Source organism: Rhinopithecus roxellana, chromosome 20 (assembly GCF_007565055.1).
Source record: "Rhinopithecus roxellana isolate Shanxi Qingling chromosome 20, ASM756505v1, whole genome shotgun sequence".
Taxonomy (NCBI): domain Eukaryota; kingdom Metazoa; phylum Chordata; class Mammalia; order Primates; family Cercopithecidae; genus Rhinopithecus; species Rhinopithecus roxellana.
In genome coordinates, this window is record NC_044568.1 from 73,465,670 (window position 1) to 73,492,820 (window position 27,151).

Consider the following 27,151-nt stretch of genomic DNA (forward strand, 5'->3'; position numbering starts at 1 on the left):
TGGAGTCCGCGAACTTAGCCTTCATTCCACCTGTCCCTGAGATGTGAGACACCAGAGGGTGGGAGGAGCAGGGGCAGAAAGGGTCTGGCTTGGGGGTGGGAGAAGAACAGATTGTGCCCCTGTACAACAAACCCCTGTGACACACACACACACACACACACACACACACACACAAATAGAACATACTGTCCCTATCTCACTATCCATCCCTTGGGGTCACCGTAGAGAGGTCCCCTGGGTGACTGCCCATTTCTGGGGTGCACAGATACATGTACCCACAGAGGACTATGCAGACACTGCCAGCACACAGACATGCAGGCACAGGACCGGCCCGGACTCACCTGGCACTCAGGTGTGCAGCTCACCGTGTGCGGCTCCCACAGGCAAAACTACTGAGATACCGCTAGGGGGACACACGCACACACAGCTCGAGGATACTCAAGACAGCGCTTAGGACAATTCAGATGTGCAGTGTACACACACACACGGAGAGAGAGAGGCACACACGTGTACATAGACCCTGGGGCTCACAGGATGCATAGACAACCCTGGCACTCGCCAGGGAGGTTGCACTGGGCAGACAGGGCAAACAGACCCCAACGTGACCTGCCCCACCTATGTTGGCACAGAGGGAGTGTTTTGCTTGGTTATAAGCACAGTGCTCGATGCCCGCCCCATGCCTGGAACCCTCCCTCTATAGGGGTGTTGCTAGGGCTCTGAGCTACCAGAGAGTGGTCAGGGAGGGTGGCAGGGGAACCTTTGGGGACAGCTTCAGGGTACAGTGTTGGGACTGGGACATTGTTAGGGGTGCTCAGGGTGGGCGAGTTCCCTGGGTCTTGGTGGATTTAGAGGTCAAGGGACCAATTCTGGAAGCTCACTGTGTGCCAGGGCAGCTTAATTCAGAGCTCAGTAGTTTTTTTTTTTTTTTTTTTTTTTTTGAGACAGAGTCTTGCTGTTGCCCAGGCTGGAGTGCAGTGGCGCAATTTCGGCTTACTGCAACCTCCACCTCCCGAGTTCAAGAGATTCTCCCGCTTCAGCCTCCTGAGTAAGCTGGGACTACAGGCGTGCACCACCACACCTGGCTAATTTTTGTATTTTTAGTAAAGACAGGGTTTCACCATGTTGGCCAGGTTGGTCTCGAAATCCTGACCTCAGATGATCCACCTGCCTAGCCTCCGAAAGTGCTGGGATTACAGGCATGAGCCAGTGCACTTGGCCAAAGATCTGCTCTGGAAGACCCCCCAGGCCGGAGGGCACTGCCACAAGCAGACAGTATGGTGAGGGTCCCTGTGGCCACCTGGCAGGCAAGGTGGATTCTGGAGGGAGGTGGCCTGGCAGCAGGGTGAGGATGGGGTGAGGGCATTTGAGCAGCAGAGTGTCCGCGTGACTGGGCATAACTGGAGGGACAGTAAATGACTCTTGTGTGAGAGGATGAGGGAAAGGTGAGAGGGGCTGACTACCCCCCAGGACTTGGGGTGCATTGAGAGCCCTTAGCTTTATCCAGACTTGTGGGAGCCATGGAGGTTTCAGGCAGAGGCGTGGGCTGCTGGGAGAGTGAGGACTCACCATGTAGAAAGGAAGGCGAAGCTTTGAACGCGAAATGCGGTTTTTCCTTTTTTTTTTTTTTTTTTTTTTTTTTGAGATGGAGTTTCACTCTTGTTGCCCAGGCTGGAGTGCAATGGTACGATCTTGGCTCACTGCAACCATCTTCCTCCTGGGTTCAAGCGATTCTCCTGCCTCAGCCTCCCAAGTAGCTGGGATTACAGGCATGCGCCACCATGCCCGGCTAATTTTGTATTTTTAGTAGAAACAAGGTATCTCCATGTTGGTCAGGCTGGTCTGGAACTCCTGACCTCAGGTGATCTGCCCGCTTCGACCTCCCAAAGTGCTGGGATTACAGGCATGAGCCACTGCACCTGGCCCCAAATGCGTTTTACATTTTCTTCCTATTTGATTCATTTTCGTCCCCCAACATAAATATACTACTTTTTCCACTGATAAAAACAAAATGGAAATTAAATTTGGCCTGGACTTCTCAAAAAAGTCAGCATGATGAGAACATGTTCTAGATAAAACAGATATGAGACTGGGCATGGTGGTTCATGCCTGGAATCCCAGCACCTTGGGAGGCCAAAGCAGGAGTATCACTTGAGGCCAGGAGTTTGTGACCAGCCTGGGCAACATAGTGAGACCCCATATCTACTAAAAATTTAAAAATTAGCTGGGCATGGTGGTGCATGCCTGTATGTCTGGAGGGTGAGGCAGGAGGATCGCTCGAGCACAGGATTTGGAGGCTGCAGTGAGCTATGATTGTGTCACTGCCCTCCAGTGTGGGTAACTGAGTGAGACCCTGTCTCTAAAGAAAAAAGAGAGAAGCTGATCAGGACGAGCACAGTGGCTCACGCCTATAATCCCAGCACTTTGAGAGGCCGAGGCAGGTGGATCATCTGAGGCCAGGAGTTTGAGACCAGCCTGGCCAACATGGTGAAAACCCGTTTCTACTAAAAATACAAAAATTAGCTGGGTGTGGTGGCACACACCTGTGATCCCAGCTACTCGGGAGGCTGAGGCAGGAGAACTGCTTGAACCTGGGAAGTAGAGGCTGCTGTGAGCAAGATTACACAATTGTGCTCCAGCCTGGGCAACAAGAATGAGACTCTGTCTCAAAAAAAAGAAAAAAAAAAATGATGATCAAACACAATGCATCATCCTCCTGGAGCCATAAAAACCCTAACCCTAACCCAGGAAGCAGGCAGGCCTGTGTGTGAGCTTCCACTCTATTGCTGGTACCACTCGGCTCTGGCAACCCGGAAGGCCACCTTCCCCTGTTGCTACTGTGTAAGGAGGAATGAGCACTGGTTTGCAAGTCAGAAGCCTGGGTCGAAGCCTCTGCTCGGGTTCCTGCTGGCTGTGGGAATGTGGGGTTACCTTTGCCGGCTGGCCTCCTTTCCTACATGTCCAATGCAGGGGTTCCAGTCACATGCATTGGGCACCATTACGTGTCCAAGCTCTGCCAGGATCTAGATAAATGGCTGGGCTCAGGCCAAGGGGCCTTCCTGTCTGGGCAGTGAAAGTAAGAGGAGATGCCAAGGCCCCTGAGCCTGAGTCTGGAGGGGAAGCCATGAGCACAGGGCAGTCCCAGGGCCCAGGAGCTGCCACAGAGGAGCCCACCTTGGTGACAGACACCTGTAGGCTCATCCGTGATGCCCAGTGCCCAACATGAACTGGACAAACGTTTCATGCACGATTCTTTTTTCCCTTCTTGGCTACCTTGAGGACCTTGATTATAATAGTTAGCCTTTTCTTTTTCTCTTTTTGAGAGTGTTGCTCTGTCGTCCAGGTTGGAGTGCAGTGGCAAAATCTTGGCTCACTGCAACCTTCGCCTCTCAGGTTCAAGTGACTCTCCTGCCTCAGCCTTCCTAGTAACTGGGATTACAGGCATGCACCAGTATGCTTGGCTAATTGTATTTTTACTAGAGATGGGGTTTCACCATGTTGGCCAGGCTGATCTTGAACTCCTGACTCAGGTGATCTGCCCGACTGGGCCTCCCAAAGTGGTGGGATTACAGGTGTGAGCCACCTGGCCCTAACTTATAATAGCCTTTTCATGCACCAGGGGCTTTATACTCATTATCTCATTTCATTCATATGAGTTGAAGTCAGCTTATCCCCCATTTCAGAGATGAGGAAACCAAGGCCCAGACAGGTTAGGAATTTGTCCAAGGTCTTACAGCTAGGAAGTAGGATTCAAACCCAGACAGCCAGGCTGTAACACCTAGGCTCTTCTCAGGCTAATGCCCTTCCCAGGGGTCTGGGAAGCCCTGACCTGCAGCCTGTCACCTTTGTTTACCCTCCAGCCTCCAGGACATTACATGTGCATCGGCGTGGGATCCTGGAACTGGCAGGAACTGTGGGTTGTGTTGGTTCCCGAACCCCCATCGCCTATATGAAATATGGTTGCTTTTGTGGCTTGGGAGGCCATGGCCAGCCTCGCGATGCCATTGACTGGTGAGTGCATGCCTGGGCCCAGGCTACAAACTCCTTCACACTCTGGGGTAGTCAAGGCTTATGAGGAAGTACCCAAAACTGAAGCTGGGGTTGGTCCAGGGAGATGCCAGCATGCGGTACTACTTTGCAGGCAGGCAGAGGCCTCTTGGATAACATGGCCAGTGGGGCCAGATCTTGGTACCAGCTGCCCCTTACCGTGGCCATGATTACATTGCCTTAAAAAATTGGCCAGGAGCGGTGGCTCACTCCTGTAATCCCAGCACTTTGGGAGGCCGAGGCGGGCAGATCACTTGGGGTCAGGAGTTCAAGACTAACCTGGCCAATATGGTGAAACCCCATCTCTACTAAAAATGCAAAAATTAGCTGTGTGTGGTGGCGGGCATCTGTAACCCCAGCTACTCGGGAGACTGAGGCAGGAGAATTGCTTGAACCCGGGAGGCAGAGTTTGCGGTAAGCTGGGTGTACGACCGTATTCCAGCCTGGGCGACAGTGCGAGACCCTGTCTCAAAAGAAAAAAATAATAATAATATAAGTGATCAGGTGTGGTGACTCCCACCTGTAATCCCACCACTTTGGGTCGAGGCAGGAGGATCGCTTGAGCCCAGAAGTTTGAAACCGGCCTCGGCAACATAGTGAGACCCTGTCTCTACATTAAACACACACACAGCACGCACAAAGGCAGCCAGACTATACACTAGGAACTGCCCTGGGAATCCCTTTGAGTTCTCACAACAATCCCATTTCACAGATGAAGAAACCAAGGCACAGAATATTAAGTAATGTGGCCAGATGTGATGGCTACGCCTGTAATCCCAGCACTTTGGGAGGCCGAGGTAGGCAGATCACGAGGTCGGAGTTCGAGACCATCCTGGCCAACATGGTGAAACCCCCGTCCTCTACGAAAAATACAAAAATTAGCTGGGTGTGGGTGGCAGGTGCCTGTAATCCCAGCTATTCAGGAAGCTGAGGCAGGAGAATTCCTTGAACCCGGTGAAGTAGAGATTGCAGTGAGCCAAGATCACACACTGCAACTCCAGCTGGGTGACAGATGCAGACTCTTCTGGAAAAAAAAAAAAAAAAAGAAACATTAAGTAGCTTGTCTGGAGCCACATAGTTACCAATATGTGGGAACTGGGATTTGAACCCAGACAGTCTGGCTGGATTCATGCCTACAGCCTCTACACTCTTGCTACTTACTGTGTGAGAAACGCCTGCTCTGTGGAAGGTTGTAGACTGAGATCTTTCCATGACTTCCACTCATTTACCCCCAAGGATGTTCTTTTTTTTTTTTTTTTGAGACAGAGTTCTCTGTCGACCGGCTGGAGTGCAGTGGCGAGATCTCGGCTCACTGCAAGCTCCGCCTCCCAGGTTCACGCCATTCTCCTGTCTCAGTCTCCTGAGTAGCTGGGACTACAGGCACCCACCCCCAAGCCTGGCTAATTTTTTGTATTTTTAGTAGAGATGGGGTTTCACCGTGTTAGTCAGGATGGTCTCGATCTCCTGACATTGGGATTATAGATGGATGCCACTGCACCCGGCCTTTAAGGAGAGTTTCAGTATAAACCTGCCCTGAAGGGAAGGAAACCGATTTTATGAGAGGGTGTAGCCTGGGGAGGCCTGGATGACCTCCAGAGGCCGGGGCTTGTGCCTAGGATGAGACCTAAGAGACAAAAGGGCAGACATGAAGTTGCCCCAGGCAGAGGGTACAGTGTGGGCAAAGTCAGGAAGTGGCAGGGCTTGGATCACTCCAAGAAGAAAGAGGAGTCATATGTCATGGGAAACTTGAGACCCAGACAGTGAGGCAGACAGGCAGGGACCAAGCTTGGGCACAGCCAGAGAGGCAGGACAGGGCATTGGTGGGGCCCATGGAATCATTACCCAAGACAGGGATTTTCAGGGAAGCAGCTTAGACAAGAGCAGGCATACAGTAGCTCCCACCTGTAATCCCAGCATTTGGGGAGGCTGAGGTAGGAGAACTGCTTGAGCCTGGAAGTTGAGACCAACCTAGGCAACATGGTGAGACCCCGTCTCTTTTTTCTTTTTCTTTTTCATTTTTTTGAGACGGCGTCTTGCTGTGTCTCCCAGACTGGAGTACAGTGGCGCCCATCTCAGCTCACTGCAAGCTCCGCCTCCCGGGTTCATGCCATTCTCCTGCCTCAGCCTCCCCAGTAGCTGGGACTATAGGCTCCCGCCACCACGCCCCAGCTAATTTTTTGTATTTTTAGTAGACACAGGGTTCACCATGTTAGCCAGGATGGGCGGATCATGAGGTCAGGAGATCGAGGACCATCTTTGCTAACACGGTGAAACCCCATCTCTACTAAAAATACCAAAAATTAGCTGGGCGAGGTGGCGGGCGCCTGTAGTCCCCGCTACTTGGGAGGCTGAGGCAGGAGAATGGCGTGAACCCAGGAGGCGGAGCTTGCAGTGAGCCGAGATCACGCCACTGCACTCCAGCCTGGGCGACAGAGCGAGACTCTGTCTCAAAAAAAAATAAATTCAATGTGAAAGTGGTTTAGTAGGAAAACCATCATAGGTGATTACTTCCCTTAGAAGATAAAGCAAAGAGGCTGGGCAAAGCAGCTCACATCTATAATCCCAGCACTTTGGGAGGCAGAGGCGGGGGGGATCACTTGAGGTCAGGAGTTTGAGACCAGCCTGGTCAACATGGTAAAACTCCATCTCTACTAAAAATACAAAAATTAGCCAGGCGTGGTGGCGCACGCCTATAATTCCAGTTACTCGGGAGGCAGAGGCAGGAGAATAGCTTGAACCAGGAAGTGGAAGAGGCTGCAGTGAGCCGAGTTCATGCACTCCAGCCTGGGCAACAGAGCAAGACTCCGTCCCCCACCAAAAAAAAAGAAAAAGTAAAACAAAGAAATGGACCAGGCACAGTGGTTCATGCCTGTGATTACCAAAATGTTGGGAGGCCGAGGTAGGAGGATCACTTGAGCTCAGGAGCTTAAGACCAGCCTGGGCAACATAGTGAGACCTCTCTACAAAAATACAAAAAAACGTAGCCAGGTGCGGCAGTACTGTAGTCCCAGCTACTCAGGAGGCTGAGGTGGGCAGATCACTTGGGCCCAGGAGGTCGAGGCTGGCATGGGCCAAGATCACACAACACTGCACTCCAGCTGGGGAACAGAGCAAGACCCTGTCTCCAATCAAAAAAAAAAAAAAAAAAAGGGCCGGGCGTGGTGGCTCATGCCTGTAATCCTAGCACTTTGGGAGGCCGAGGCGGGTGGATCACGAGGTTAGGAGTTCAAGGCCAGCAGGCCAAGATGGTGAAACCCCGTCTCTACTAAAAATACAAAACTTAGCCAGGCATGGTGGCAGGTGCCTGTAATCCCAGCTACTCAGGAGGCTGAGGCAGGAGAATTGCTTGAACCAGGGAGGCAGAGCTTGCAGTGAGCTGAGAATGTGCCACTGCACTCTAGCCTGGGCAACAGAGCAAGACTCCATCTCAAAAATATAAAAAAAATTTTAAAAATTAAAAAAAAGAAAAGAAAAGAAAGAAAGAAATGCAGACACCTTTCCAGGCAGCGGTCTCATTCAGGAATGTGAATCAGAACCACCTGTGAAATTTAAAATAAAAGCCAAGACTCACAGCACCAGCTTCTGATTCTCATTGAGAAAACCCAATGAGAGCTAGCCATGCAAACGTTACAGATGTCCCCTACCTCTGCTCCTGGTGCCCACCATAGCGGGTGCTTTTGGAGCCAGGCCCCCTTTTCCAGGTCGGGATATCCACCTCCCCGCTGCTGTGAGAACGGGTGGCCAACAGCTCACAGCTGCCTACTTTCTCCAAAGAGCTGCCCTGAGCAGAAAGGAGCCAGGACCACCGCTGTACTCTTTCCAGCCCTCCCCCTAGAACCAATGACTGATGGACAAGGCGTCAGAAAAGGACATCTCCTTGGTCTCAAGCTGGGACCAAACTCTGCAGAGCAATCCATGCCCCAGAGTGCCTGGTGGGATCAGGCTGTAGCGACCTCCCAAGTGAGACCCAGCCCTGAAGCTCCCCTGCCTTCTTCTGCTCCCTGACACCCTCTGTCCCAAGGGCACCTGAATCCCTGTCTCAGACTCTCCTTCCACGGTACCCAACTTCAGATACCACCCAAAGAAGTAATGCTATAAAGCGTACAAGTGGTAAAATGTAGAAATTAAACAGGTGTGCTTTTCTATTAACCACGCCCTCACAAACAGCATCTGGCTTACAAAAACAAACACTTAAAGTTATAAGAACAAAAGGGAAACGTACTTCACCAAACCCAAATTGAAAGCCTTGCAAATAAACCAATTATGCTAAGTGCTAAATGACATGGCAGCAAATTACTCATATAAGGAATTGTTTTCAAGTTTGCTAAACTATTTTAATTCTTTCAATCTAAAGCCTTAACAAAGACAAGCAGCACTAGCTGTTTCCACCCTTTGATTATGATAAACCTCATGTCGACTTCATTAATAAAATGCTAACCATATTAAACAATCCTTCTGTGGAATCTGTCCCACCACAAGCTTGAGTTGCTGTTTCTTCAGCGTCTTCAATATCCTGCCGGGATGCATTCACCTATAACAAAGGGGGAAAAAAAAGAATAAAAAGATTGTAAAAATACAACTATGTTACTTTGGGATGGAAATTCATCTGATATAAACACGTTCAAGGTGTCCAGATTAGTGCCTTATATCGCACTCCAACACAATACACAATTATGGGGCAAGCCTGTAAATTGACCTAGGTCATGAAGGAATTTAAATATAATAAACCAAGCCCCTTTTACTACATATTTATATAAAATCGACAAGAACTATCACATGATGCTCTATGCCAGGTAGCCTCAACAAATTCAGCATTTATTTTAGCTCTGATATGGTCTGGCTCTGTGTCCTCACCCAAATTTCATCTTTTTTTTTTTTTTTTTTTTTTTTTTGAGGCAGAGTTTCACTCTTGTTGCCCAGGCTGGAGTGCAATAGCAAGATCTCAGCTCACCGCATCCTCCGCCTCCCAGGTCCAAGCGATTCTCCTGCCTCAGCCTCCCAAGTAGCTGGGATTATAGGCATGCGCCACTGTGCCCAGCTAAGTTTGTATTTTTAGTAGAGATGGGGTTTCTCCATGTTAGTCAGGCTGGTCTCGAACTCCTGACCTCAGGTGATCCACACGCCTCAGCTCCCCAAAGTGCTGAGATTACAGGCGTGAGCTACTGCACCCGGCCCCAAATCTCATCTTGAATTGTACTCCTATAATTCCCACACGTTGTGAGAGGGACCAGTGGGAGATAATTTGAATCATGGGGTCGGTTTCCTCCACACTGTTCTCGTGATAGCGAATAAGTCTCATGAGAACTGATTACTTTCATGTGGACAGGTACAAATAGGATTAAATTACTGGATTTTTAGATAAGTAGTTTTCCCTTTCCTAGTCTTCTGTGTACAAAATGTTAATTTCTTTTATAGCATTAAGAAGTCAAAGAATTATGTATTTTACTTAAAAAAGTAAAAACACCAACAAAAACAAAATAAAACAAAAGAAAGACAGATAATAATGACCTAGAGAAAATAGTACAGGTCCCAGGGGACACGAGACTGGAAGTGTCTGTCGTTGAAGAAAATCGTCAACTGGAGAAGGCGAAAGAATAGCGGAAGACACTTGAGGGGCCGTATGTGTGCTCCCAGAAAATCATCGGCTTGAGAAACTGGTAGGTGTCCCAAGGGACACTCAACTGCAGGTGTCTTTGGTCTCAGATAATCATCCCCTGGAGACAGCAGTTGAGGTGCGAGAAGACACTCGGGTGGCATCTGCAGTGTCTGAAAATCATCAGGTGGAGAAGGTGGAAGAGGTGCCAAAAGACACTCGGGTGGCGTCTGCAGTGTCTGAAAATCATCAGGTGGAGAAGGTGGAAGAGGTGCCCGAAGACACTCGGGTGGCGTCTGCAGTGTCTGAAAATCATCAGGTGGAGAAGGTGGAAGAGGTACCCAAAAACACTCGGGTGGCGTCTGCAGTGTCTGATAATCAGGTGGAGAAGGTGGAAGAGGTGCCCAAAGACACTTGGGTGGCGTCTGCAGTGTCTGAAAATCATCAGGTGGAGAAGGTGGAAGAGGTGCCAAAAGACACTCGGGTGGCGTCTGCAGTGTCTGAAAATCATCAGGTAGAGAAGGTGGAAGAGGTGCCAAAAGACACTCGGGTGGTGTCTGCAGTGTCTGAAAATCATCAGGTGGAGAAGGTGGAAGAGGTGCCAAAAGACACTCGGGTGGCGTCTGCAGTGTCTGAAAATCATCAGGTGGAGAAGGTGGAAGAGGTACCCAAAGACACTCGGGTGGCGTCTGCAGTGTCTGAAAATCATCAGGTGGAGAAGGTGGAAGAGGTGCCCGAAGACACTCAGGTGGCGTCTGCAGTGTCTGAAAATCATCAGGTGGAGAAGGTGGAAGAGGTACCCAAAAACACTCGGGTGGCGACTGCAGTGTCTGATAATCAGGTGGAGAAGGTGGAAGAGGTGCCCGAAGACATTTGGGTGGCGTCTGCAGTGTCTGAAAATCATCAGGTGGAGAAGATGGAAGAGGTGCCAAAAGACACTCGGGTGGCGTCTGCAGTGTCTGAAAATCATCAGGTGGAGAAGGTGGAAGAGGTACCCAAAAACACTCGGGTGGCGACTGCAGTGTCTGATAATCAGGTGGAGAAGGTGGAAGAGGTGCCCGAAGACATTTGGGTGGTGTCTGCAGTGTCTGAAAATCATCAGGTGGAGAAGGTGGAAGAGGTGCTAAAAGACACTCGGGTGGCGTCTGCAGTGTCTGAAAATCATCAGGTGGAGAAGGTGGAAGAGGTACCCGAAGACACTCAGGTGGCGTCTGCAGTGTCTGAAAATCATCAGGTGGAGAAGGTGGAAGAGGTGACCGAAGACACTCGGGTGACGTCTGCAGTGTCTGAAAATCATCAGGTGGAGAAGGTGGAAGAGGTGCCCGAAGACACTCGGGTGGCGTCTGCAGTGTCTGAAAATCATCAGGTGGAGAAGGTGGAAGAGGTGCCCAAAAACACTCGGGTGGCGACTGCAGTGTCTGATAATCAGGTGGAGAAGGTGGAAGAGGTGCCCAAAGACACTCGGGTGGCGTCTGCAGTGTCTGAAAATCATCAGGTGGAGAAGGTGGAAGAGGTACCCGAAGACACTCGGGTGGCGTCTGCAGTGTCTGAAAATCATCAGGTGGAGAAGGTGGAAGAGGTGCCCGAAGACACTCGGGTGGCGTCTGCAGTGTCTGAAAATCATCAGGTGGAGAAGGTGGAAGAGGTACCCAAAGACGCTTGGGTGGCCTCTGTAGTGTCTGAAAATCATCAGGTGGAGAAGGTGGAAGAGGTACCCGATGACACTCGGGTGGCGTCTGCAGTGTCTGAAAATCATCAGGTGGAGAAGGTGGCCGAGGTACCCGAAGACACTCGGGAGGTGTCTGCCGTGTCAGATAGTCATCAGCTGGAGAAGATGGAGGAGGTACTAGAAGACACTCGTGAGGTGTCAGCAGCCTCAGAGAGTCATCTGCTGGAGAAAATGCTTGAGGTCCCAGGGGACAGTCAACTGGAGGGCTCTGTGGTCTCCGAAAATCATCAGTTGTAGAAGGTTCTTGAGGTCCTAGGGGACGCTTGAGTTGAGAAATAGTCGGAGGTCCCAGAAAACGTTTAGCTGATGGAAGTGGTTGAGCTCCCAGATGATACTGAGATGGAGGAGGCAGCTGGTGCGCCATCCATTGTCTTACAGTTTCAGCCATGAGGTAGGGCGGGTAGTAGGCCAATCCTGAGGAATGATCATGCTTCCCTGCAACCATACTGACCTGTAGGGCAGAAGGAGGAAATGTTTTCACATATATTCATTTGATGGACAAAATTACCACCACCAACACAGGCTGCACCTACTGTTGCTGGTGATAGTTTTTTGCACCTTTCCACCCTCCAGGTTGCAAAATAGCATTATCAGCGTTATAATATCACTCTTCCACTGAGTACTGCCGACAGCTGGGGAATAAAGAAGAGTCACTGGGACACACTGTTGTCTCCACATGCCACTGTGTCTGTCTGCAAAAGTAGGCAGGCTCGGGTCCTGCCCCAGGGAAGACAGAGTCATAACAGAGTAATAAAGCAGCATGTTTGAGACACAGGAGTGTCTATGTCTATCCTCATTCCTCCCTCACAGCCGTCACCAGAGCATTTTCCTTGCACCAGGTCAACAGACAGTAAGAGAAACATGAAAAGCCCATTGTCCGCACGTGTTGCAGCTTCTTTTTGGAGAATGTTTTCCAGGCCTTTTATGTTCTGTCTCTGATTCTCAGAACTCTACAAGCTCAGTGTGACCACCCTGCTCAAAATCTAAGAAAACAGAGGTTTGCAGAGGAAGGAGAAAATGTGCCCAGGGTCACAAAGCTTGCAAGAGGCCGAGTGGCAGTTGATTTCAGCTCTCCCTTCAGGACCCTCTCATTTTCCCTCTGTTTCCCTTCTTGACAAAGGATCTTCTTCACTCTGGAGGTGCCACCCATGAGAACAAAGAGTTCTGGGGAGATGTGGATTCCTGAAGAGCTGCAGGGGACCTGGGAGAGGGTTTTCTGACAGAACAATCCTACATCAAGAAGTCAGTTAGGCATGGCTGTAATATTTCTTTTCACTCCCAGGTAATACCAAATTGTAAGTGCATTATGATTTAAAGAATACTTTTGTCCATGGAAAAATGAGGTGGGAATTCTAAACAAAGCAAGTTTTAAAATGTGTTTGACTTCAAGTGTACAAGTCCCATCATGTGTAATCATAGGACTCGGCAGCTGTTGAAGGTGCAGAGGCCACACAAGAACCAGCTTAGCTGAGCATCATTTAAGGCCTTCATTTGGAATTGTCCCTTGGTAATAAGTTACATTCACTCTTCACTAACTCACACTCGGGGCCTATTTGCTATTACAAATATGGAACCTCTGACACTGAGAATATTAGATCAGGGGCACCACTGGGTGGGCATGAAGGTGTTTTTTGCACCACACAGTTACCAAGAGGGATGGGACTGTGATGGACTATGGAATTGGCCTTGTCAAAGAGTATTCAAAATTGCACAAGGCACAAATTAATGTTGGATTAATGAGTTTTCACTATCTTCTGGGAATACAGCAGATATTTCAAATGTTAATCTCCTACCTTAGAGCAGAAAACAAACAAAATCACAGCAAAGGAAGGAAAACCCCACATATTTCAGAAATGAGAGTCAGTGGGAGTTCACTGCACCATGAGACCTACAGTAGTGGAGGTCAGTGGCACCTCCTGGTGTTGGTTCTGGAAACAGAACAGTAAAAGCCCTTCAGCCGTCGGCCCCTGAGCATTTATGGATTCTGGAGGTGCCACCAACGATGATCAGCCGGGAACGGAGAAGCCTGAAAGCTCATGGGGAAGATTTTGCTTCTGAAAAAGTCGAGACAGAAAAGGCACCACAGAACCCACAGAGCAGAGGCCAGGCCAGGAGAGGGAGTTGTAGGAAAAGACCAAAGTGTCCTGACGTAGGAAGAGTGAAAACCACCCCAGCATTTACCTTTGTCTTCTCTGTGTTTCCAGCTGGGACACAGTGGCTGCTCCTCATGGGAACCGAATGAGGTCCTGAATCTGCTAAGGGCCAGAGAAGGGAATGGGGCCAAATCTGGCTTGCATGTTCTGTGCAGAGTAAGAAACCCTCCACACCCTCCACTGCCATCTCACTCTCTGCCACACAGGTCCCTTACCACAGGCGCAGGGTTTCTTGACCACATGCCTCAGAGGAATGTGGAGCCCTCGGGGCCCTCATCCTTGAGGAAGACACCACAGAGCCCTGGTCCAGGGCTATTCTTAATTCTCAACAGGCTGTGAACAGGTCGGGCTCTAACCAGCTGGAAATGAGCTCTAAATCAGTACATATCAGAGGAACTCACTCATCATGTCAGCACAGACTCAAAATTAGAACAGGAACAGCCATGTTTGGAAGAAGATCAGTAAACCCTGGATAGCAACAACACTGCTCCTCTTCTTCAAGCCACGGGGGCATTTAAAATTCTGTGGATTCATAGTTAATCTAACTTTCATACCTGGCCAGGTATTACCAATACTTATGAACAGAAATGGACATAAAAAGATGAACAGTCATGAGAAAAGGTAAGAGCTACAGAAATTAACTGGAAAGTTTTAGGGTTCCACTTCAAATGTTAGAGGAGTAAGATTACATAGAAATTTAACTTACTAATGGAGTTATATAGTTGACAATAAACAACTTAAACAAACAAAAAGAATGAAGTTCCAAAAAGTGTAAATAAATACTTCTTCTTTTTTTTTTTTTTTTTTTTTTTTTTTTGAGACGGAGTCTCGCTCTGTCGTCCAGGCTGGAGTGCAGTGGTACGATCTTAGCTTACTGCAAGTCTGCCTCCCGGGTTCATGCCATTCTCCTGCCTCAGCCTCCCAAGTAGCTGGGACTACAGGCGCCCGCCACCACACACACCTAATTTTTTTTGTATTTTTAGTAGAGACGGGGTTTCACCATGTTAGCCAGGATGGTCTCGATCTCCTGACCTCGTGATCCGCCCGCCTCGGGCTCCCAAAATGCTGGGATTACAGGCATAAGCCGCCGCGCCCAGCCTGCTTCTTTTCTTAAAGCAGATCTCATGCTACAGTATTGATCCATGAAGACATGGCCAGAAAATCTATGCTCTCATCCCTACATGTGGCTCCCATTCTAAAGTGCTATTGTTGTTTTCTCAAATGAAAGAAAAATAAAGCCTTCACACTGAGTCAAGGTGGAAAAGGGAGCTGGCCCATTTGCCTTCTAGGCTCATCTCCTCAGTTAAAAGTAACCAAGACATCAGGGTGGGGCAATGTCCACAGTCGGTGGAGCGGCCTGAGCTGCACCATTCACAGGGGACCAGCCAAGAGCCATTCAGCTAGGGCACCTGAGATAAATAGGGTCCTACCACCTAGCAGGACAACTGTTCTCTTTGTAAGTGCTTGGAATTGTTTCCAGGAAACATAACAATTACCCCACCCGAGCCCTCACCCCCAAAAGGAGAAGCAGGGTGTGTGGATTGTGTAGCAGAAATTAAGCAGCTGCCTTCACAGCGAGCTCCTACCTCTCCAGAAAGGGTTCTTTAGGCCCGGTCGTTCCTGGACTGACTCCTCACTCATGTGTCTCTCTGGCATTCTCTGCTTTTCCCTCATTTCACACCTACAAGACAGAGGAAGAATTGACTTGAAGAATTAAAACACCAAGTTCTTTACTAGACACTCAAAGCTTTATCTTAAAACCAACACATCCTTTAAAATGTCCATCACAATAACCTACCCGTGCTGCTTGTAAGCCTTCCTCTCGGCCATCTCCCACTGCAAGGTTTGAGCAAAGAGCTGTGGGGAGAAAAATACATCCACGTTCTGACCTGGCAGACTATGTCCAAAAGCAAGGAAAACAAACAAACTTACCTGGTTGTCAAGAGCCTTTCTTGCAGAAGGGGCGATCTGAAAAAGCCAACACATGAGAAATTGAATGTTGAGAGAATCTAAGGGCCATGGCATCATCTGCATCAGCACTGAACAATCCTGCAACCGTGGGGAGGAAGGTCCTTACTTTGCGTCTGTAGGAGTCCTCTGCCCGCCACTGCAACTCTTGCGCGCCTTGAAACGATTCCCTATGGATTACAATCACTTTCATCAGATAAAGCATCACTTTCAGGATGATTTTAAATAATCTGCCATGTTTCTGTTATCCTCACAACTGTACCCTTACACAATCTATCCATAGCTAGAAAACATACTTCAGATGGCTATAAAAGTACAGTCTGGGCCGAGTGCAGTGGCTCACACCTGTAATCCCAGCACTTTGGGAGGCCAAGGTGGGTGAATCACAAGGTCAGGAGATCGAGACCATCCTGGCTAATACAGCGAAACCCCATCTCTACTAAAAACACAAAAATTAGCCAGGCGTGGTGGCAGGCACCTATAATCCCACCTACTCGGGAGGCTGAGGCAGGGGAATCGCTTGAACCTGGGAGGCGGAGGTTGCAGTGAGCTGAGATCACACATTGCACTCCAGCCTGGGTGACAGAGTGAGATTCTGTCTTAGAAAAAAAATAAATAAATAAAGTACAGTCTGATCCAAACTGTTGCTATATTGATTTCTCCTCTTTTGCTTAATGCCTGCTAACTTCTGAGTAGACAATTTCCTTCCCCATTTTCAGTATATCCCTAATTCGTCTTTCATTGGGCATTTTTTATCATGAAGCTTTATTCTCTTTGTATTAATATCCTTGCCATGTTTCACAGGGCAGAAACAGCTGGGCTTATAAACAGGCATAGTCCTTTTGAAGGATGTGGTTGATTCTATGACAACACACTTTCCTAAGGATGACAACTCACACCACCCCTAGAATGGCTGGTATGAGCTGAGTTTCCACACAGTCTAGCTGTTAATGGGGTCAGGAGATGTTTTACTACTTCACATCTTTTGGTCACTGGTAAATCTTAAGGTACTTTGTTTTCTCTTTTGTGAACTCTCTCTCTCTCTCGATATGTCTTCTGACCATTTGTTTCTATTTCTGTATTTACTAGGTCTAAACATTGTACAAAGGTTAAAAACAACACCCAAGAGGGTGGGGTTCAGTTTCTGAACTCACTTGTAGGTACGTATTTTTTTCATAACCAATTTCCCATTTTCCTCTGCCTCTGATAGCTGCTTCTCCTTTTCTGCTGGCTCACGTTCTTTCATTCTCAGCTTCCTGAGATTAGAAGGGACAGAAATGCACACACATGATTCACTAGCCTGCGTGGGATCCTCTCTGCCCTTCTGGCATCTGAAGGCTGTGATTCAAAAGTCTCTCCCGCAACCTTCCTACAAACGAACCAACTGATTCTCACAACCGAAGGGAGAACTGACACCTCCCCTTGAGAGACAAAGAAAAATCACACTCTGGACTGCTGGCAAGTCACGTGTCATTTCCAGCTCATCTTCATAGTTCTATAGTCCTATTCTTTAGTAAATAAAGACTATTAAAAGCTTCTATGAGGTGCACTATGTGTGTCTCTGGGGTCAGTTTTGTGCTTGACACAGCAAAAGCCCATTTTCAGTGTGAAAAACCAGACCTCCCCAACTCATCACAACTAACTCCATCGGGAGCAGAGGATTGCTCCTCATCTGACTTCTCCTGTGGAAGACCTGATTCTCAGTCAGAGGCTGATGCCAGAACCCAATCAGTCTCAGATCCTTCCAGAATATGGTGTCATTAACCCTGCAGTTCACTACTGCATTTTGCCATGATTCAGGACTGGAACTCTTGTCATTGACTTTAAAGATCGTGGTTGAGAGAAAAGGCAATCTGAATGCTGAGCGCATCTATTGCATTAGAAATGGGCAATCTGAATGCTGAGCGCATCTATTGGATTAGAAATGATCGGAATGGCTCCTAAGTCAGGGTGTTATGTCCTGAAAATAGGTGACAACTGCAAACCATCCACCCTGGTGTTGACTGACTCTAACAAGGTTCAGTTCACAGAGAGTGAGGGTAGAAAAAGGAAATGGCCTAAAAAGGTAGGTTTGCTGTGTTTGCCCTCACACTACTTGATTCATGGTCCTGATCCTAAGGATCTCACCTGATACTTGATTTTATAGGAAGGATGTATAAAATTCAAAGAACCCTAGGAAACAGGGACAAACACACTTCAAACAGAAAGTTAATGCACTTGTTTCTGACCACAGGGCATCCTTTAGCACATGCTGTCTGGAGTGGCCTTAAGCACGGAGTGTGTGGTGAGGTCCTGAGGATGCAATGGGAGCAGGGTCCTGTTCCCACTCTAAAGGAGCTCACGGTTTAATGCAAATGAGAAGCCAGTGAGGACATCACTACTCCTGCTGTGCACTTGGGAACTAGAAACACAAAACCTGACTCTGGAGGGAAGCTAAGGAAGCGTTCTGCTCTTGAGTTGACGTAAGTGCATCTGAAGCTTCTGATCTCCCATAAGAACAATGGGGGACACCAAACAGAATATAAAACCCATGATTGAATGCATCAAATTGCTAACATGGCAGTAAAGAGACATGAGGTCAAGATGGAGAAGAAGGAAACCCAGGACGAAGGTCAGCCTCGCATTTGGAACCCATATCCCTGAGTTTCATTGCTGAATTCCAGAAGGGACTATGAGATGCAAAGAATCAGAGCAGCTTTTGTACGCACGCATGGGATTAGATGGAAAACAAGTGGATTGAGGGTCTGGCAACGAAGGCGACCCGTACTGAAGTCCACTGGCTCTGGTTGAGACCCAGAAGAGTCACACACCAGAATAGAGGTGGACAGGAAATACCCTGGCCTTTGTAGGGACTGAGCCTGCACCAATGACCTTAACTGCTGCCTGACTAACCCCCAGAAGTAGAACTCCCATCTCTTCTGCAGCAAGATAACATGCTAGTAGGCCTCAATTCATTCCTAAATATTTTTAACAAGTATCTCACATTTAACAAAAAAGATCAGTCATATGGCAGCAAATATGACCAAAATCTGAAAGACTGTGAAAATGAATCTGGAGGTGACCCAAGCATTAAATTCAACAATCCAAGCCAGGTGTCGTGGCTCACTCTGGGAGGCCGAGGCAGGCGGATCACCTGAGGTCAGGAGTTCAAGACTAGCCTGGCCAACATGGTGAAACCCTGTCTCTACTAAAAATACAAAAATTGGGCTGGGCACAGTGGATCAAGCCTGTAATCCCAGCACATTGGGAGGCTGAGGTGTGTGGATCATGATATCAGGAGTTCAAGACCAGCCTGGCCAATATGGTGAAACCCTGTCTCTACTAAAAATACAAAAATTATCTGGGCGTGGTGGCATGTGCCTGTAGTCCCAGCTACTCAAGAGGCTGAGGCAGAAGAATCGCTTGAACCTGGGAGGCGGAGGTTGCAGTGAGCCAAGATCACACCACTGCACTCTAGCCTGGGCGACAGAGTGAGACTCTGTCTCAAAAAAAAAAAAGAAAATTGGCCAAGTGTGGTGACACACACCTATAATTCAAGCTACTTGGGAGGCTGAGGCAGAATTACTTGAACCTGGATGCAGAGGTTGCAGTGAGCCAAGATCGCGCCACAGCACGCAAGCCTGGGTGACAGAGACTCTATCTCAAAATTAAAAAAAAAAAATAGTGGTGGCTCACGCCTCTAATCCCAGAAGTCTGGGAGGCTGAGGCGGGGGGATCACCTGATGTCAGAAGTTCGAGACCAGCCTGGACAACAAGGTGAAACCCCATCTTTACTAAAAATACAAAAATCAGCTGGGCTTGGTGGTGGGCACCTGTAATCCCAGCTACTTGGGAGGCTGAGGCAGGAGAATCGCTTGAACCCAAAAGGCAATGAGCCAAGATGTGCCATTGCACTCCAGCCTGGGCAACAAGAGCAAAGCTCCGTCTCAGGGGGAAAAAAAAAAAAAAAAGCGCGCGAGAGAAAGGAAAACCAATGCCAGTACTAGCACCTCCTGTTTCTCCCGAAAAAATTACAAACAAGAATGTAGGAAGGGAAAGGAGTTATGCAGATTACACTAATCAAGTAGAAAGGACAAACTCCAATTTTGTACCCACTGAATCTGCCACAAATATTGCAGAAAATATTCTCAAGGACATTACAGTTGTCTACTTTGATTGGCACATGGTTCATACAACAGTGTTTGTGTCAAGGCACATCTTACCCTTTCTCGGTAGTCTTCCTCTGTCCATTGATTTGGTAATGACTGTTGACCTTCGTTGTCACCTTATGGACTTCAGCTCGAACTCTGGCTTCCATAAAGCTCCGTGAAGTAAAGAGGTCTTCCAGGGCAATTTTAATTCCCGGAAAGGAAGAAACCCTTTTCTTTGTGTGTTGTACAAGTGGACCTCAGCCCTTGGTGAGGGTGAAGAGAGGAGAAAAGAAGGTGAGAAACCTGAGGGTAAGAAGCTGTTCTTTCCCTTTCCAGGTCAAACTCATTTCCATGCTATGGGGATTCCAACAGAGCCATACCTTCTGCCTACGGCTATTGGACCTCCAGGCTCTCCGCTGTACATCCGTGGATCTGTCATGTACATTTTGTAACTTTAAGACAATCTTGAGGAAAGACACCTAGGAAATAATAATTTAAGAATGACTGCCAGGCGCGGTGGCTCATGCCTGTAATCCCAAGCACTTTGGGAGGCCGAGGTGGGTGGATCACAGGGTCAGGAGTTCAAGACCAGCCTGGCCAAGATGGTGAAACTCCCGTCTCTACTAAAAATACAAAAATTAGGTAAGCCTGGTGGCACACGCGTTGTAGTCCCAGCTACTCTGGAGGGCTGAGGCAGGAGAACTGCTTGAACCCGGGAGGCAGAGGTTGCGTGAGACTCCATCTCAAAAAAAAAAAAAAAGACATGCATATACTTCACACAACTGAAACTGTATACTTCAACAGGGTTAGTGGTAATTATCATATTATTAAGTATTTTACCACAGGTTAACATATTTCACAACTTGCAAGAATGTAATTAACCTTTCAGCTCTCTGAGTTCCAGGATTTGTAACATTTCACCCCCGCTCTGGAGCATCTTCCTTCTGTCCCTGTTCTACTCAGAGTCCACTTTCCCCCTTCCCTGACATCACCCTCATTGAGGCTGGTTTCAACCTAATGCAAAACATTCTCACTAACAACTGAATTCCCAGCAAGATTTCCATATTGTCACTGTATGATTTTAATCTTCTAAGATATTAAATATATGTTCTCATCATAGCTACGACACAATGCAATCCCCATCTCAGGATGTGGGTCAGATACCTCTGAATTTCCTGAGGTAGTCATTGAAGTAACTTTCTTTCTTTCTTTTTTTAACTTTCTTTTTTTTTTTCTTTTTGAGATGAAGTCTCACTCTGTCACCCATGCTGAAGTGCAGTGGCGCCACCTTGGCTCACGGCAACCTCCACCTCCCAGATTCAAGCGATTCTCATGCCTCTCGGCCTCCCAAGTAGCTGGGAGTACAGGTGCCCGCTACGATTGCCTGGGTAATTTTTATCTTTTAGTAGATATGGGGTTTCACCATGCTGGCCCCAACTGGTCTGAACTCCTGACCTCAAGTGATTCCACCTGCCTCAGCTTCCCAAATTGCTGGATACATGTGTGAGCCACCACACCTGGCCTGAAATAATATCTGTCAAATTCTTTGTAGAATTTGTTTTCTCTGATTTCTGCACATAGGATAAAAAACAAAACATGTACTAGGATTTGAGAGAAGCAATGGGTAATCTAAAAAGATAAAAGAGCAACCACATCTATCCCACAGCCACTGCTAGATTTTCACAGGAAAGGTAGCTGGCCCAGTTTGCAGCTAGGAGAATGTCAAACACATGAAGAAATGAGAAGTGAAGAAACGCTGTCATGCATGAACATTTCATGGCACCCACGATGTCTCTCCTTAGGAGGTAATGAGATAGATGACTAGAGGACAAGGGGAAAGATGAGAAGGTGCAAAGTTATCCAAGTCAAACAGCTCAACTGAACTTTCCTTAATGGAATTTTAGTGTAAATTGAAAAACTTCCCCCGGCTCACGTGGTGGCTCACACTTGTAATCCCATCACTTTGGGAGGCTGAGGTGGGCGGATCATTTGAGGTCGGGAGTTTGAGACCAGCCTGGCCAACATGGTAAATCCCGACTCTACTAAAAATAAGCTGGGCGTGGTGGTGGGCACCTGTAATCCCAGCTACTTGGGAGGGCTGAGGCAGGAGAACTGCTTGAAGCCAGGAGGTGGAGGCTGCAATGACCGAGTCACACTATTATACTTCAGCCTGGGCAACAGAGGGAGACTCGTCTCAGAAACAAACCAAACAAATGAAAAAAGTCCCCAATTTATTACTAAAAATTCTCTTTTCAAGACTAAGTGGGGTTAAGAGTAATGTTAAATTGGGCCTAGATACCTTCATAACTCATATATTTTCTGTTTTGTACATATCTTGGAAGGCAGTGCCAAATGATGTGTAATGATCTAGGTTGTAAAAATAAAACATACTTCCTCTTTCCTTGAATATCAAAAAGCTTGTGGTATTAGTACATTTATCTTGGAATCGTGTTCAGAAGGAGGGTTCCGCCCCCAAAGAACCACATTTTACTGTCATGAATGGCGAAGAGAACATGTAGGACGCTCAATTTACCCAATGGACAAAAAGGCTCAAAAGGCAAATTATGGCATAACTTAGCAGCCACATTCTTACCAAGTGCAGACTTTTGACATGCTGATTTCTCTGCAATTGCAACTGGGAACATGCACTTTGACTGATGTCATTCGAAATTACCCTGCCCAGACACATTTTTCATGGATTCCCTGGAGGGCAGTTCTAAGAGATTCTCTGGGGCTTTCTCTGCAGCATGAGACGCAGTGCAGTTCTGCCCTTCACCTTCCTGCAGTTTGTCACCTTGTCCCTGTGATCTCACAGGAACTTTGTCTCAGGCCAATTGTTTGTTCTTGGGCTCTTTCATTTCCCCTAAAAATCATTTGCTGCCCCTCTAAATTGCCTACATCTCTGTCTATCTTCCTTTCCCCTCAGAAGAGGGTGCTCTTTAAGCATCAACCATCTGGGCCTTCTAGCAGCCTCATTTTTCAGCTGGCTCTCATGTTTATACCTGTTCTATGTTTTTTTCTCCTGTTAAGCTGTCTGTTATCAGCTCATTTCTTTTTTTTTTTTTGAGATGGAGTCTCCCTCTGTCGCCCAGGCTGGAGTGCAGTGGCGGATCTCAGCTCACTGCAAGCTCCGCCTCCCGGGTTTACGCCACTCTCCTGCCTCAGCCTCCGAGTAGCTGGGACTACAGGCGCCCGCCACCTCGCCCAGCTAGTTTTTTGTATTTTTTAGTAGAGATGGGGTTTCACCGTGTTAGCCAGGATGGTCTCGATCTCCTGACCTCGTGATCTGCCCATCTTGGAAAGTGCTGGGATTACAGGCTTGATCCACCGCGCCCAGCCGTCAGCTCATTTCTGCAGTGAATCTTTAGAGGGAGGAGTGGAAGCTTTCCTTCCACCCATACGATAGAATTATAAAGCAGAAGAGTTTAGAAAGAATTTCCTATTTAAGTGATGAAACTTCATACTCCATTTCTGATAAAGAGCACAAAGGTTAAAAAAACTTATTTTTGACCAAAAGCTCTCCTGACATTCTATTAAACAAACACCAACCTATTTAATTTTCATAATGTAAATGGCAGATATTTTCATAATTCTTATGCTAATAAATCATTTCCCTGATTTTTTGGGTAAAACCACATATTTATAGTGAAGTCCAGAAACATGAATTGTTTTAAATAATTTCTTCTCATTTGTGATTACAAGTATACCTCTACAGAAAGTTAGTATACTCACACCAAAGCTAGTTTTCCAGAGGAAAATGCCAAGTGTAGAGATTCCTAGAAACACAATAATGATAGCTCTCCAAGGAATTCCAAAAAAGTCAGGCCCAGGCTGAAAATGGTCAGGCAGATAACTGATAACCTGAAATAATAATAGTGGAAATAACGAAAAGGTCAGTGACACTGACAATATTTCAGTCAAAAAGAATCATCCTTAGAAACCATTACCCTCCTCCAAAAGGTAACCACATCCCTCAGATATCACCATGGGATTCCACTGCTACAAAAAAAAGAAGTTACCAGTCTCATGTTTTTTGGATGGCTGGTAGTGTTTTTGGGCATTGCAAATGTAGGGTGTCTTTTTTCTTGGTATAAAGCAGGGATATCCAATCTTTTGGCTTCTGTGGGCTATATTAAAAGAAGGAAAGTTGTCTTGGGCCACACATAACATACACTAACAATAGCTGATGATCTAAAAAAAAAAAACTCTTTTTTTTTCTCTGGAGACAGTCTCGCTCAGTCGCCCAGACTGGAGTGCAGTGGTGCAGTCTCAGCTCACTGCAACCTCCAGCTCCTGGGCTCAAGCCATTCTCCTGCCTCAGCCTCCTGAGTAGCTGAGATTACAGGTCCTTGCCACCATGTCTGGTTAATTTTTGTATTTTATGTGGAGACGGGGTTTTGCCATGTTGGACAGGGTGGTCTCGAACTCCTGACCTCAGGTGATCTGCCTGCCTCGGCCTCCCAAAGTGCTGGGATTACAGGCATGAGACATCGCACCTGGCCAAAATCTCATAACGTTTTCAGAAACTTTACAAATTTGTGTTGAACTGCATTCAAAACTGTCCTGGGCCACATGCAGCCCGTCACTCACGAGTAAGACAAGCTAAGTATATAAAGTCATTATCTTTTCTTTCTTTTTTTTTTTTTTTTCTTTTATTTTGAGACAAAGTCTTGCTCTGTTGCCCAGTCTAGAGTGCAGTGGCACGATCTTAGCTCACTGCAACCTCCGCCGCCCAGGTTCAAGCGATTCTCCTGCCTCAGCCTACTGAATAACTGGGATTACAGGCGCCTGGCACTGTGCTCCGCTAATTTTTGTATTTTTAGTAGAGACGGGGTTTCACCATCTTGGCCAGCTGGTATCGAATTCCCGACCTCATGATCCACCCACCTTGGCCTCTCAAAGTGCTGTGATTACAGCCTGGCCAGTAATTATCTTTTCTTTATTTACTTATTTTTTAAATTGATGTATAACATTGGTTGTATTTATCACATATCACATGATAAAAGAATCCCTCTGAATCATACTTCTCTCTTGGATTATGTGAATCTTTGTCATTTAAAACTCAGCATAAGTAAAAAAAAAAAAAAATACAATGAAGAGATGCCTTCATTCACAAATAAGTATCAAATTTCAGTGCTTAAAAATTACCAAGGTGGGCCAGGCGCAGTGGCTCACGCCTGTAATCTCAGCACTTTGGGAGGCCAAGGCGGGTGGATCACAAGATCAGGAGATCGAGTCCATCCTAGCTAACACAGTGAAACCCCATCTCTACTAAAAATACAAAAAATTAGCAGGGCATGGTGGCACGCGCCTGTAGTTCCAGCTACTTGGGAGGCTGAGGCAGAAGAATCGCTTGAACCAGGGAGGCAGAGATTGCAGTGAGCCGAGATCATGCCACTGCACTTCAGCCTGGGTGACAGAGCAAGACTCTGTCTCAAAAAAAAAAAAAAAAAATTACCAAGGTGGAGATTATGAAAATGGCAAAATGGCATGAATAGTGTGGAATTTCTCTAAGATTGTTGATATTAATTCCATTAGACTCTTATGTGAATGAAGACAAAGACTTCCCCTGAGTAAGTTCAGACAACTTGTGATAACATTTCTACATCGATACCTCAGGATTTAACTATATGTTCTTGAAAACATCTTAATTTTAAATGTTTCTTTCAAGATGGTGAATTAAACAGAGATAGCCCTTCAACAGGTTGAACTCAGCATATACTGAGTCTGAAATGGAAAGGATGGCATTAGGGAACTGTGCAACAATGATAATGATTTCAGAAACATTGTGTTGAGTAGAATAAGGCAGACACAAAAAAGTACCTATGGCATGGCATGCATCTATATACACGAAATTCCAGAATAAGCAAGCTAACCTATGATAAGAAAGAGATTGGCTGGGAAGAGGGAGAGTTCACTTTCTGGGGTGACATAATAGTGTAGATCTTGGCTGGGCACGGTGGTTCACACCTGTAATCCCAACACTTTGGGAGGCTGAGGTGGGAGGATCACTTGAGGTCGGGAGTTCAAAACCAGCCTGAGCAACACAGAGAAACCCCATCTCTACTAAAAATACAAAATTAGCAGGGTGTGGTGGCACATGCCTGTAATCCCAGCTACTCAAGAGGCTGAGGCAGGAGAATCGCTTGAACCTGGGAGGTGGAGGTTGCGGGGAGTTGATATTGTGCCATTGCACTCCAGCCTGGGCAACAAGAGAGAAACTCCATCTCAAAACAAAACAAACAACAAACAAACAAAGTGTAGATCTTGAAAGGGGGTTGGGTTATGCTGGTGTATGTACTTTTCAAAGTTAGTAAACTTACACTTAAGGTTATATATTTTGGCCTGGTGCTGTGGCTCACGCCTGTAATCCCAGCACTCTGGGAGGCTGAGGCAGGTGGATCACAAGGTCAAGAGATAGAGAGTATCCAGGCGAAGATGGTGAAACCCGGTCTCTACTAAAAATACAAAAATTAGCCAGGCGTGGTGGTCTGCGCCTGTAATCCCAGCTACTCAGGAGGCTGAGGCAGGACAATTGCTTGAACCCGGGAGGCAGAGGTTGCAGTAAGCCAAGATCTTGCCACTGCACTCCAGCCTGGGCGACAGAGTGAGACTCTGTCTCAAAAAAAAAAAAAAACACAAAACTCAAATGACATTTCACTTTGTTTTGATTCGTTGTGTTTGAGACAAGAGTGCAGCGGGGCAATCTCGGCTTACTGCAGCTTTCAACTCCTGGGCCGGAGCGATCCTCCCACTTCAGCCTCTCCAGTAACTGGGACAACAGGTGCGCACCACCAGGCCCGACTAATCTTTTTTTGGCATTTTTTGTAGAGATGGGGTTTAGCTATGATGCCCCGGCTAGTCTTGAACTCCTGGACTCAAGTGATCTGCCCACCTCGACTCCCTAAAGTGCTAGGATTACAGGCCTGAGCTGTGTAATTTCATGCCGCGTGACACGGCCCAGTAACAAGGAAGAAACCCCGCGGGTCCAGCCTCTACTCACATAGTTTGACTGATGGCTGAGAAATCCCAGCAGGAGGAGCCAAAAGAGCAGCCACCGCACCCGCATGTCCTGGTCCTCTCAGGGCGCCCTGAGGCGGCCAGGACAGAGGTGGGGGTGGCTTGGGGGGGGCAGGGAAGGGGATGGGGACGGCCCGGATCTGACTTGGGGAGGGCGAGGGTGTTCTTCTTACTTTCTTCTGCCTTCTTCTTTTCTCTTTTTTTTTCTTCGTCTGTCTTCGCGGGTTTTGGGAAAGGATCCGGTTCAAATTACGTTCTCAAGTACTGGTGGGTTTTACTCACCGTCAGGAGAAGGTCAATCAGCTCAGCACACGTGCGGGGCAAGGGAGCGGGAGGCTCAGGAGCAATTAGACGGGGACCAGGTCTGCTTTCCAGCAAACCGTCTTCCGTCTGGGCGCTGCCTTAGCAACCCTGGGGCTTTATACTCCCTCTCCACCAATCACCGGCCCCGGAATGTGCCGCCTCACAGTGGACATTGCACTGAGCGCGGGCGTCCTTCCAATGCCCGCTCCCC

General features: G+C 47.5%; 1 protein-coding gene across 1 annotated transcript; it reads right to left on the reverse strand.

Moving 5' to 3' along the window:
• Positions 1-14,641: 14,641 nt before the first annotated feature.
• LOC115895169 (nuclear pore complex-interacting protein family member A1-like) lies at positions 14,642-19,791 on the reverse strand. The gene is made up of 6 exons (XM_030924401.1): positions 19,690-19,791; positions 16,642-16,743; positions 15,597-15,657; positions 15,452-15,487; positions 15,318-15,376; positions 14,642-15,200 (listed from the first exon to the last, which is right to left on the reverse strand). Exons 1-6 carry the CDS (start codon positions 19,782-19,784, stop codon positions 15,089-15,091), a joined length of 465 nt encoding a protein of 154 aa, XP_030780261.1. The 5' UTR covers positions 19,785-19,791; the 3' UTR covers positions 14,642-15,088.
• Positions 19,792-27,151: the final 7,360 nt, after the last annotated feature.